Here is a 13,019-nt window from a genome sequence, read left to right on the forward strand (position 1 = left end):
TCGAAGCCTCTCTCTGCTTTGACTGGCAAGAAGGACTGTTGACATCTGCACTGAACATGTGAGGAGTTTGTGGTAGTGGGGTGTGATCAGCGCTGGCTGCAGGAGGAGGGATTGGGGAAGTGGAGTTTGATTACACCTAGGTGTTCCTTGTTTGCTAAACATGCTCTCCCCTTTATCAGCAGTAGCGTGCTGGGACTGGGGGACTGCTCCAAAGAACAGCATCACAAGGAGAATAGAGTGTGAGTGTGTGTGTGTGTGTTTGTTTGTGAAATGTTCCGCAAAGACAAAACAAATATCACAAGCTAACCTGTACCTTGAGAGTCTGGTGCTACAGTCACTTACTGTAACAGTAACTTAGAGTTATTAACTGCAAGATGAATCAAGAGGATCCTGTGATATCAACACTTCACATACACAACAGTTTATGTCCCTGAGTAACAGGAGGCAGATGATGATTACGTCGAAATATGTAAATTTCTATCATGAATGACGATAACATACACACTTTCAAATTTTGACTGAATATTACAACTCTTTTGATATTGAGCTTGTGTTTATTGGATAAAATGCATTTTTAGGAACTTTGATAGGTTTTGTAATTAGAGTAGATGAGGCATTTTAAGATTTCATCCAGACATGAGCAACCTTAGTAAGATTGGCAAGATACACATATTAGAAGTGCACAAAGTGAGAAACTACCGAGGCAGAATGGTGTAGACGTATATTATTATAACATAAAACAATTAAAGTTATATCCCCTTGAAAACTACAAAGGTTCTTGCTTTTGAAGGCCTTTCCGTGGCATTCACAATTTGGGACATCGAACCATTTATATTAGACTGCCCCATTTTTCAGGAGTGCAGAAGTAAAGAAAGGTTATTTGGTCGGACGACTCTTACTAAAACTGCATCAGGCCTGTTATGCTTTTCCAAACTTTCAGTTCATCTCTGTTTCTCTGCACCAGTAATGTCTTGCTTTTTCAACACAGTACAAATTGTCTGTGTCCAATTTTTCCTCTTTTCTCTGCTTCAGAATTACGTGATTTTCTCTCAGACAGCTCTCTGGTCTTCATGTTGGTTTATCTGTCTTCATGAACACCAGAGTACACATACAAACGAATCATCTGCTGCAGAGACAGATTATGGAGGGATCTGTTTTATCTGTGAGAGAGTGAAACGACAGCTCAAACAGAGAGAGATTTATCTTCTATACAGAGATCGACAGTTAAAAGCAACCGGTGTGAAGGAGTGTCGGGTCTGAGCAGTAACAGCCGAGCTTAAATTAGAAAGTAGGTGGACGGTTATTTCTTGTTTCTTGCATTTCAAGCAGAGATTGTAGCTGTGTGTACAATTTTAAATTGCCAATTTGCTTCTGTAAATTGAGGAAACTTCCAACACTACCAAACAAAACAAAATATGACAAAAATGTATTTAAACTGTTTATTGTTTTTAACAAAACAAGACCAATGTAACAGTCCATGTTGTTTTCTGTGCCAGTCAAGCACACAGGTTACAAAATATGGCTGTTTTCTTTGTTTTTCTTTACTAACGAACTTGGCCTCGACTTTCAGCGGTTTTAGAAATGATGAGCAAGATTGAAAGAACTTTTTAAAATCACATTTCATTATGACAGAACAAACATGGCACAAGTGAAAAAATGAAGTTCCGTATTTGATAAGTGAAACCAAAACACGTGTATTGCCTCCGTCTGTTTGTCTTGTTTCAACAAACTTTGAAGAAGAAGATGAGGTACGAGTCAGGGAAGAACCGACTGAATAGTGGTGTGGGTCCAGGATCTTTTCACTTTCTTTAACAATGAAAGATGTTAGGTGTTTCTCCAATATTGATGTTGATTACTCAGAGAATAATTTATGGATGTTGATAAAAAACATCAGGCACATCTCTATGGGTGAAATTTTCTATGAAAGCTTATGACAAATCCCTGTAACAAATGTCCATTTAAAACCATCCTCACATCTTGTGGGAGAGCATGAATCCTCCCTCAGAGAAATGGACTTCCAAGTATTGGTGCAGGTATTTAAAAGTGTCTATAAATTGATTTCATTCAGAAAAATTCATCTTAAGTACACAAGCAGCACTAGTCAGTGCTTGACTCAACATACAGCAAAGTGAGGGTAGCTGTAATTGTTTTAAATTGCCTCTCAGACGATACTTAATTAATGTGTAAATGAGATCATGATTTAAGTTTTTAAGCTGGTTCTTCTGAGCAGAGTTTTATCAAATAGCAGTATTCCCATAACACCTGATCATGGTGTTGTTTCACATCCAAATAAATGAAGACCGGTATATCTTAGAAAACACGAGATGAAATCAACAGCATCAGTACTGTTCAGCCATCATTAATAGTGTCAATGCTGACCAGCCAGTGAAGGGGTGGCTTCCTTGGCCCCTGCCAGTGCTGTCGTTGTACTGTTCCCAGATGTATCCCGTTTCAACATACTGTCTATAAACGTTATTGATGATGTTAGTCCTGAGTTCCTCATATAGAGCAGCTGCCTTTTCTTTGTATGGACCTTCTGTGTTTCTGTAGTGATGGAGAGCTCTCACTGCCAAGAAGTTGATGTTAATCCAAATTGGGCCCCTCCAATAGGGGGCATCATGCTCCGTGTTTCGCTTCATATACAGGGGATCAGCCTTGGAGAGTGAACGCAGGCCGTAGGGTGTCCACAACTTATCGAAGTCTCTCATCTCTCGGAAAATATGTTCTAGTTTAGGCGAGTCGGGTCGGAGGATCTGCAGTAAGAAGGGGAACAAGCTAACATAACCCAAAGCGTTAACATACTGCATCTTGGGGGCTCTGCGGACCGAGCGCACGAGACGAGCTATGGGGAACTGATGGCGTGGTTGACCAGGAGGTACGTACACCTTCTCCTGCTGCAAGGACACAGACTGCGTGTGGTTGCCAAAGTCACTGAAAGCACGGAGTTGCTCTGACCAGTGCAGCTCATTCAGCAGGTTGTTGTCATAGAGCACTTGGTGTGAAAGTTCGTAATCATGATGGGGCTCACCAAGAAGTCGAGCTATACTGGCCATAATACCTGAGGATAACGCCATCCAGCAGTGTAAATCCACATGCCGCTCTTCGGCTGAGGGATGTGATGCTCGAGGGTAGTCGTCAAGCCCGGAAGTCAAGGTCTTGGGATTGAGGAACAGATTAGTGTCCTTGTCCCGACCACGCCAGCGGTACGAGTTGGGCAGGGGTCCTGTTTGCGAGGTGTTGTACCATTCATACCAGGTTTTCAGTCGGGGGAAGAGCCTTCGAAGGAAAGGCAATGTTGGCTGAGAAGCTGCCTCGTCTGGATTACTAGAGAACTGTTCGATAAGTTCCTGAAGGGCTAAGAAAAGAGTAGGTGGGTTGGCATTCTCATTCTGCTGCACTACAAACTCGGCTGGAACTTTACTGCGAGCCTCATCACCCAGGATCTGCTCACGGGGGATCCAGCCCTCCATATTCATTAGGTCAATCCAGTGGGCAATCGCCTCTCTTGTCAACTGGGGGTCCCACTTGCTGAGCAGCAGCTGGTGAAAGCCCTCGTCCCAAAGGAATCCTCGGGGAAAGAAAGAGCGTGAGGGTACAGCAGTGAATAAAGCACCTTCAGGGTACAGGAGCGGGTACTCATTGTAGCCCGACTGCACCACTGACTGCCCATAGAAGTAGCCCATTCCACCCAACATGTTGCTGAGCGCTGCCTTGCCAAAACGAATATGTGCCTGGCTGAAACCTTTGCTCTCAAGGCCAAAAGTCCTCTCGAACTTTGCGTCAAACTCTGCCTTCCTCTTCTCCAGCTCCTGGGTCATGATTGGGCCCACCAGTTGGTTCGGACGATCATGGAAGCTTCCGGACTCAAACAGAACTTCGACCTGAAATGGCATCTGCACAGTCACCTGGTGAACCACGAAGTCGCTCTCCTTCCTCGGGTCAGGAGCTTTCTGTTGGTTTGGGTGATGGGGAGGCTTGTAGGTGTCGACAGCAATGTAATGCCTCTTCTCACCAGAGGGGAGCGTGTAGACAAACCTGTGGTTCATGCTGTGCTTCACGATCTCAGTCAGCTTCTCCAAGCCAGGAGACACAGTCTTAAGATAGTTGTAACTGAAAAGGTAAGAAAATCATTATGTGTCGTCCTGTGTTTTCAAATCTTTAATAAACAATCATCAAAGTGTAGTTCACAGTTTGTCACTACTCTTTAAATAAACTGAACTGAACTATACCCTAGCTGTGCTTAGGTAGCCTTAACACAATACATTTGAGCCTTTGCTGTCTCATGCTGACACAGAATGACTGGTTACAGAATAATCTAATTCAAGATGTTAATTATACTACATCATCCATCCTTCTACGTCCAACTCATAATTTATACAATTCTTTTCATTTCTATCAGTTCATACTCTGCCTTTCTATTTTACTATAATGGGTTTCTCACAAAATCTTAAATCTTGAATGACAAGGAGCAGAATCTGCCCCTCTACCACAACATTAATTAACAAAGCAACTAATTCAATTAAATAAAAAATGTATATAGCTACAGGTCACCACCGCCCCCCCATATCCCTCCCTTAGTTCCAAAGTTACAAGTCACATTTGTGTGAAATATGGTAGTTCCCTGTGAAAGTTGTTGGAAGGGCCAGCAGACAGTCCATAGTGCAAGAAATACTACAACAGTAGTTGAGCTTCAGTGAACAAAGGGGTCTAGTTTTCTTTAGTTTTGTAAACACATATTTTCACATACATACTAATATATATATACTATACCTGTATATATAGATGCAAGCTGTGATAAATACTGAAATGCTGCAAATCACAACTGTGATAACAGAATTGATAGAGCAAATGGTGAAAATCCCGCTTTTACTGCCATCTAGTTGCAGTTTTTATTTAAATGTACTTTTTATTCCATCACTGATGGATTATTGAACTATTTCAATCCCCACTCTCAAACTGTGTAACTATATTCTGTTGATTTAAACAGCCAATTTGTTATCCACAGTTTTCAGTCAGATGTTGCTGACAGTTGCTAACAGTCATCTTTCTATGCAGATTATCTTTACACCTGATAAGATTGAGCTCTGAGTCATATAGTCATCTATATATTTAGATATATTATATAGATATTATATTTTCTATTTTAAATTTTTGATTTAAAATAAAATAAAACTTTATTAATTAAATTTAAAATCTATTATATTCAAATTTAGTTTTTTTGATGGTAAGTACTTGAGCATTGCTAGAAGAGAGCATTTCATTGCCAGTGACTGCTTAATGTTATTGTTTTGCATTTGATAATAAACTCTTGAATATTGATTCTAAACTATATTCCCTCTTGTTATCGGGTTCATGATCGCTTTCTTTTGAAAGTTGCGGCTCACAATACTGTTCAGATCTATATTCATCCATTTACCTTGCATATCTAGCGTTGTTTTGTCCTGATTCCCCGTTAACAGGCTTTCGGAAGGTGATCTTAAAGTTTCCAAGCTCCTCTGAAAAGCCAGTGATGGACGCGAGGCGGCTCTTTTCCTCGACATGAGCCTCCAGAGTTCCCTGTGTGTCGGCTGCTGCGTAAAACATTAGGGAGATGTCGGGCGCTTGAGGTGTAGAGCTCTGGTGGGTAAAAAAAAACAGTAATCTAAGTAATTTCTATTTCAAACAGAAGACAATAATTAAAAGGGGTTATCTGAACACACGGTGAATCTGACTAAACACAGGCAGAACTCACATGCTGCTTGGCAGTGATCCTCCAGGTCCAGTCTCCTCCGTGATCCCCTCCCGCCCTCTTAACATACTCTGTGGTTAGGGTGAAATCGTTGTCTCGAATTTCCTGGACACCGAAGTTGATCCCATCATGCATCATCCAGCCGTAGCCTTGCAGACGATCCCCCTGCTCACAGGTGTGCCTCAAGTTCACGTCCCTGTCAGCAAACTGACGCATCCACATCATTCCTGTGGAGATGTGGTGATGAAATTACATCAATTTGGCCGTATTGTACAGACTAGGCACAAAATGTCAGCAGTTTCAGACAAAAAGTAACTCACTAGTAACCGGCACTCTGTTACCAGCTAACTGTGTTTGCAGAACAGAAGTGCATAATATAAGGCGCCTACTTAATATTGGAAAATGTATTGCAACTAATAATTTTGGTCCTGCAAATTAGCAGACAGGATAACATTGTTTTACTTGAATCTGAAAAGTGCTTGGCCTCGTTTCCCAGCTTGTCCCTGATGTAATGCAATGAAACACTGAAGATTTGATCGACATAGAAAAACATTTAAAATACTTTTTGAGAAACATCGTCAAAATATGCTCACATTCTTCCTACATATACATCATCCTGCCCCACTATAATATATATTAAAATTACACATTTGTACCGAATTGTCAGTGTCAAATGTTTAATTAACCTTATTCTGTATGTGTCCACCAACCTGTCACAATCGACCTGGGACTTCTGGTTTTCATGCCAAAGTAGACCTGCGGCCTGTAAGAACCCCAGAACCTCTCTGGAGAAACCTTAGCGCTGCTGCTGTTTGCATCCAGGACGGGCGGTGACGGATGCAGAGTCACCACCCGTTTGGCCAGGGTGGACCGCATGTAGATGGCGTAGAAGAACCAGATCAGACTGAATATGCAGAGGCCAATGGAGATGTTGATGAAGACTTTGCCAATGTCGACTTTCTTTTTCTTCTCCTTGCGGGGAAATGCAGGGGGCTTCTCATCTTTCCTTGGAAGTGGAGCAGCTTCACCGGTCACCACCCTCTTCCTCTGCCTTCCCATCCTGCCCTTCTTAAACTGGAGACAAGAGGAGGATACTTGGATTGAAATATTTGAGAGATCTGGTCCAAACAATATTTCCTTTTATAAGTTTTGTCCATCCCGTTTATTTAATTATATCCTATAGGTTTAACTTCACAACTGCAAGCCAAACCAGAAAGACAGGCTGATCCAGGTGGGGGGGCCTAAGACAGGCATGTGCTCAGGGGCCCATTGTCTCCTGATCCGCCCATGGAAATGAAGACAACATTTCTAAATTGCATAAAGTCTCAACACATTTTTTTAGCGCAATTTATTGTTACCTATTAACCGGTATACATCTGCAATAACCCAGCTCTAATCTCAATGAGGACAGATTGATTAATAATTTTAAATATAGAATTATAAAAGATATACAAGAAAATAAACCACAATAATTGCATCTTTACTTGACAGTCAGTACAGTACGGTTTTTGAAAAAATTACCAAAAAGACAAACAGCTCAAATGAAGATTGAGGATTTATTTCCTGGTGATCGATTAATCGGATTGAGGTTTTTAGAGTGGACTACTGGTATCCACGTGCAAACAAATAAACCGGAAACTGGTTTCATCTCTACCACAATAAATAAAACTATCGCTGGTATTTACATGTCATAATTATTAGCATATCTATAGATGACATTCTGATTTCTGTGCTTGGTCTTGCAGGATCCCTACTGCAGCGTCTCAGGCTAGAAACAGCGGCTCTTGCCAACGTTAACTTCGCATGGTGCATTATGGCGGATGCGGGTTTTGCTCATGTAACTTTCCGTTAAACTCGTACGTACACAGCCTCCCGGCAGAAGACCACCGACACCCGGTATAAGACCACCGACACCCGGTTCACCCGCCGAATCAACCCGGTAATGCAACGTAGTGGTGAGGCTGCGCGCTTGTAGTGCTAACGTTACTTTTAGCTTCAAAGAACCCGCTGTTTCAACATAATACACATTTAGTCAGTCAGCTCGTGACCCTACACGCTTCCGGGGCCTGGTTCTAGTTTAATGTGCATAGAGGAAACCGACCACAGACCTGTGGAGAAGCTGCGGAGTCTCAGCTGCTCATCCTCCGATGCTAGCTTACGAGCTACTTCCTGGTTCCTTCACTGACGTGGGCTCTGCTCCTCGAGATGCCTTCGCGTGCCGTCAGTTGAAAAAAGACTGGAACACTGACAGCTCGAGCAAATGTTTTGTTTTGACGATTCAATCTGTTTATTGTTCCATCGGCTCTACATCATTTATGTGACCGTCACAATTCCTTTGTTTTATATTGCCATAAAGTTTGAAATGAATATCATACATACATCATTAACATAAATGAAAACACGGAGAAGTTATGGTTGAATACCCTTGAATTACACTTTCTGTTGAAATTACAGTTACTGATAAAATCGGCAATTTTTAGTTTTTACATATAGTCATGGTGCATTTATAATATCGCGAAACTGGCTCTCAAAATACTGCGGTCAAGTGAGCAGACGTTCGTCTTTTCGTTGTCAAGTGAGCAGACGTTCGTCTTTTCCTGATTTCAAGTGCGCCCGTATTACACAGTGTACGGTAGTCCATGATACGGAGCGAGCCAATCTTTTATGCTACTGTAAAATCCCTTTATTCCATAATTTCTGACAAAGGCTGACACAGTTGTGCTCAGGACCATCCAGACTGTACACTCATTCAGTATCAAGCATATTTACTGTATCATTTTGGAGAAATTCAGCCTTAAAGTTCATTATTTTGAATTGAAAAAAGCATTATGTGCAAAATGTACCCTTCCGTAAAATCCCTTTATTCCATAATTTCTGACAAAAGCTGATACAGGTGTCCTCAGGACCATCCAGACTGTTCACTTACTCAGTATCAAGCATATGTACTGTATCATTCTGGAGCAATTCAGCCTCAAAGTTTAATATTTTGAAGTGAAAAAGGCATAGTTCCTTTTTTTTTGTTGAAATAAGCATTATGTTCAATATTTACCCTTCTGTAAAATCCCTTTATTCCATAATTTCTGACAAAGGCTGATACAGGTGTCCTCAGGACCATCCTGACTGTTCACTTACTCAGTATCAAGCATATTTACTGTATCATTCTGGAGCAATTCAGCCTCAAAGTTTATTATTTTGAAGTGAAAAAGGCAAAGTTCCTTTTTTTTGTTGAAAAAAGCATTATGTTCAATATTTACCCTTCTGTAAAATCCCTTTATTCCATAATTTCTGACAAAGGCTGATACAGTTGTGCTCAGGACCATCCAAACTGTACACTCACTCAGTATCAAGCATATTTACTGTATCCTTCTGTAGAAATTCAGCCTCAAAGTTCATTACTGTATGTATATATTTGTATTCTATTTTATTCTATTTAGTTATATATTGTTGTTTTTATATTGTTGTTTTAAGTTAAAGTGCACCAATGACACCAAGGCAATTTCCTGTTTGTGCAAATATACTTGGCAAATAAAATAATTCTGATTCTGATTCTGATTCTGATTATTTTGAATTGAAAAAGGCAGCCTCAAAGTTCATTTATTTTGAATTGAAAAAGGCAAAGTTCCTTTTTTTTTGTTGAAAAAAGCATTATGTTCAATACTTACCCTTCTGTAAAATCCCTTTATTCCATAATTTCTGAGACAGGCTGCTACAGTTGTCCTCAGGACCATCCTGACTGTACACTCACTCAGTATCAAGCATATTTACTGTATCATTTTGGAGAAATTCAGCCTTAAAGTTCATTATTTTGAATTGAAAAAAGCATTATGTTCAATACTTACCCTTCTGTAAAATCCCTTTATTCCATAATTTCTGAGACAGGCTGGTACAGTTGTCCTCAGGACCATCCTGCCTGTACACTCATTCAGTATCAAGCCTATTTACTGTATCATTTTGGAGAAATTCAGCCTTAAAGTTCATTATTTAGAATTGAAAAAAGCATTATGTTCAATACTTACCCTTCTGTAAAATCCCTTTATTCCATAATTTCTGAGACAGGCTGGTACAGTTGTCCTCAGGACCATCCTGCCTGTACACTCATTCAGTATCAAGCCTATTTACTGTATCATTTTGGAGAAATTCAGCCTTAAAGTTCATTATTTAGAATTGAAAAAAGCATTATGTTCAATATTTACCCTTCTGTAAAATCCCTTTTTTCCATAATTTCTGAGAGAGGCTGGTACAGTTGTCCTCAGGACCATCCAGACTGTTCACTCACTCAGTATCAAGCATATTTACTGTATCATTTTGGAGAAATTCAGCCTCAAAGTTCATTTATTTTGAATTGAAAAAGGCAAAGTTCCTTTTTTTTTGTTGAAAAAAGCATTATGTTCAATACTTACCCTTCTGTAAAATCCCTTTATTCCATAATTTCTGAGACAGGCTGCTACAGTTGTCCTCAGGACCATCCTGACTGTACACTCACTCAGTATCAAGCATATTTACTGTATCATTTTGGAGAAATTCAGCCTCAAAGTTCATTTATTTTGAATTGAAAAAGGCAAAGTTCCTTTTTTTTTGTTGAAAAAAGCATTATGTTCAATACTTACCCTTCTGTAAAATCCCTTTATTCCATAATTTCTGAGACAGGCTGCTACAGTTGTCCTCAGGACCATCCTGACTGTACACTCACTCAGTATCAAGCATATTTACTGTATCATTTTGGAGAAATTCAGCCTCAAAGTTCATTTATTTTGAATTGAAAAAGGCAAAGTTCCTTTTTTTTTGTTGAAAAAAGCATTATGTTCAATACTTACCCTTCTGTAAAATCCCTTTATTCCATAATTTCTGAGACAGGCTGCTACAGTTGTCCTCAGGACCATCCTGACTGTACACTCACTCAGTATCAAGCATATTTACTGTATCATTTTGGAGAAATTCAGCCTTAAAGTTCATTATTTAGAATTGAAAAAAGCATTATGTTCAATACTTACCCTTCTGTAAAATCCCTTTATTCCATAATTTCTGAGACAGGCTGGTACAGTTGTCCTCAGGACCATCCTGCCTGTACACTCATTCAGTATCAAGCCTATTTACTGTATCATTTTGGAGAAATTCAGCCTTAAAGTTCATTATTTAGAATTGAAAAAAGCATTATGTTCAATATTTACCCTTCTGTAAAATCCCTTTTTTCCATAATTTCTGAGAGAGGCTGCTACAGTTGTCCTCAGGACCATCCAGACTGTTCACTCACTCAGTATCAAGCATATTTACTGTATCATTTTGGAGAAATTCAGCCTCAAAGTTCATTTATTTTGAATTGAAAAAGGCAAAGTTCCTTTTTTTTTGTTGAAAAAAGCATTATGTTCAATACTTACCCTTCTGTAAAACCTGCGTCGCATGGGAGCTCCAAGCAATGGCATGGCCGAATACTTGTTTGACAAACACACCATGGGCAAAGAAAGCAGCTAGATCCCTGCATAGTTCCTTCACAGACGCCTCTTTATATGTATATTTGTATCATGCGTCTAAGTATTTTAAACAATATTAAGGCGTCTGCATGATAGTGGCTTGTCATTTGGAACCTGTTATATTCTTCTTTACATCGCCGTTTCCTGTAATCTTAACATCTATGACACGCCTGAGTGCTATTCCATTCCAATCGTCTCTCATATCTTGCTCTCTCTCGTTTAGCTGCATTCTTGTCATTACTATGTGTTTGCTGAGTTTTATGCCAAGAACTGTTGAAAAATTGAGCCCTCTGGATTCTGAAAAAAAAAAAAAAAAAAAAAAAAAAGAATAAACAACTTCAACAATGATCTCAGACTATATCTACAGTCTATATTCATCCTGCTCCCACATCCACATTTTACTAGAGAATGATGTTATTTGTTCCACAAATGTGGAGCTGAGACATGGAGGGTTTGTAATGATGTTTTCAGTTTTCAACTGAGTTTAGTTTTTCCTCTGTGCTTGGAGTTTAAACCTCTTGATTTGTTCAGCTTCATTCTTATTTTGAACAAATAAACAAAACTGATATTTAAAAAAAATAATAAAGAATCTCCCTTTACAAAGCAAAAATTTGAACTTTGAGGCTGAATTTCTCCAAAATGATACAGTAAATATGCTTGATACTGAGTGAGTGTACAGTCAGGATGGTCCTGAGGACAACTGTAGCAGCCTCTCTCAGAAATTATGGAAAAAAGGGATTTTACAGAAGGGTAAATATTGAACATAATGCTTTTTTCAATTCTAAATAATGAACTTTAAGGCTGAATTTCTCCAAAATGATACAGTAAATATGCTTGATACTGAATGAGTGTACAGGCAGGATGGTCCTGAGGACAACTGTACCAGCCTGTCTCAGAAATTATGGAATAAAGGGATTTTACAGAAGGGTAAGTATTGAACATAATGCTTTTTTCAATTCTAAATAATGAACTTTAAGGCTGAATTTCTCCAAAATGATACAGTAAATATGCTTGATACTGAGTGAGTGTACAGTCAGGATGGTCCTGAGGACAACTGTAGCAGCCTCTCTCAGAAATTATGGAAAAAAGGGATTTTACAGAAGGGTAAATATTGAACATAATGCTTTTTTCAATTCTAAATAATGAACTTTAAGGCTGAATTTCTCCAAAATGATACAGTAAATATGCTTGATACTGAATGAGTGTACAGGCAGGATGGTCCTGAGGACAACTGTACCAGCCTGTCTCAGAAATTATGGAATAAAGGGATTTTACAGAAGGGTAAGTATTGAACATAATGCTTTTTTCAATTCTAAATAATGAACTTTAAGGCTGAATTTCTCCAAAATGATACAGTAAATAGGCTTGATACTGAGTGAGTGTACAGTCAGGATGGTCCTGAGGACAACTGTACCAGCCTGTCTCAGAAATTATGGAATAAAGGGATTTTACAGAAGGGTAAGTATTGAACATAATGCTTTTTTCAACAAAAAAAAAGGAACTTTGCCTTTTTCAATTCAAAATAAATGAACTTTGAGGCTGAATTTCTCCAAAATGATACAGTAAATATGCTTGATACTGAGTGAGTGAACAGTCTGGATGGTCCTGAGGACAACTGTAGCAGCCTCTCTCAGAAATTATGGAAAAAAGGGATTTTACAGAAGGGTAAATATTGAACATAATGCTTTTTTCAATTCTAAATAATGAACTTTAAGGCTGAATTTCTCCAAAATGATACAGTAAATATGCTTGATACTGAATGAGTGTACAGGCAGGATGGTCCTGAGGACAACTGTACCAGCCTGTCTCAGAAATTATGGAAT

At 39.2% G+C, this 13,019-nt stretch overlaps 1 protein-coding gene across 1 annotated transcript; it reads right to left on the minus strand.

Moving 5' to 3' along the window:
* Positions 1-1,425: 1,425 nt before the first annotated feature.
* mogs (mannosyl-oligosaccharide glucosidase) lies at positions 1,426-8,238 on the minus strand. The gene is made up of 5 exons (XM_062388536.1): positions 7,837-8,238; positions 6,439-6,802; positions 5,732-5,955; positions 5,417-5,616; positions 1,426-4,110 (listed from the first exon to the last, which is right to left on the minus strand). The coding sequence occupies exons 2-5, from the start codon at positions 6,785-6,787 to the stop codon at positions 2,340-2,342; spliced, it is 2,544 nt and encodes an 847-aa protein (XP_062244520.1). The 5' UTR covers positions 6,788-6,802; positions 7,837-8,238; the 3' UTR covers positions 1,426-2,339.
* Between the last annotated feature and the right edge of the window lie 4,781 nt (positions 8,239-13,019).

The sequence above is a fragment of the Platichthys flesus genome, chromosome 5, assembly GCF_949316205.1.
Source record: "Platichthys flesus chromosome 5, fPlaFle2.1, whole genome shotgun sequence".
In the NCBI taxonomy this organism is placed as follows: domain Eukaryota; kingdom Metazoa; phylum Chordata; class Actinopteri; order Pleuronectiformes; family Pleuronectidae; genus Platichthys; species Platichthys flesus.

What these genes read in the sequence shown, in the direction of transcription:
- mogs (XM_062388536.1), bottom strand. Translation starts at nt 6,787, where the DNA reads ATGGGAAGGCAGAGGAAGAGGGTGGTGACCGGTGAAGCTGCTCCACTT. An exon ending in GGATCACTGCCAAGCAGCAT is followed by an intron (nt 5,617 to 5,731) that starts GTGAGTTCTGCC and finishes TTTACCCACCAG; the next exon opens with AGCTCTACACCTCAAGCGCC. An exon ending in AACAACGCTAGATATGCAAG is followed by an intron (nt 4,111 to 5,416) that starts GTAAATGGATGA and finishes TTACCTTTTCAG; the next exon opens with TTACAACTATCTTAAGACTG.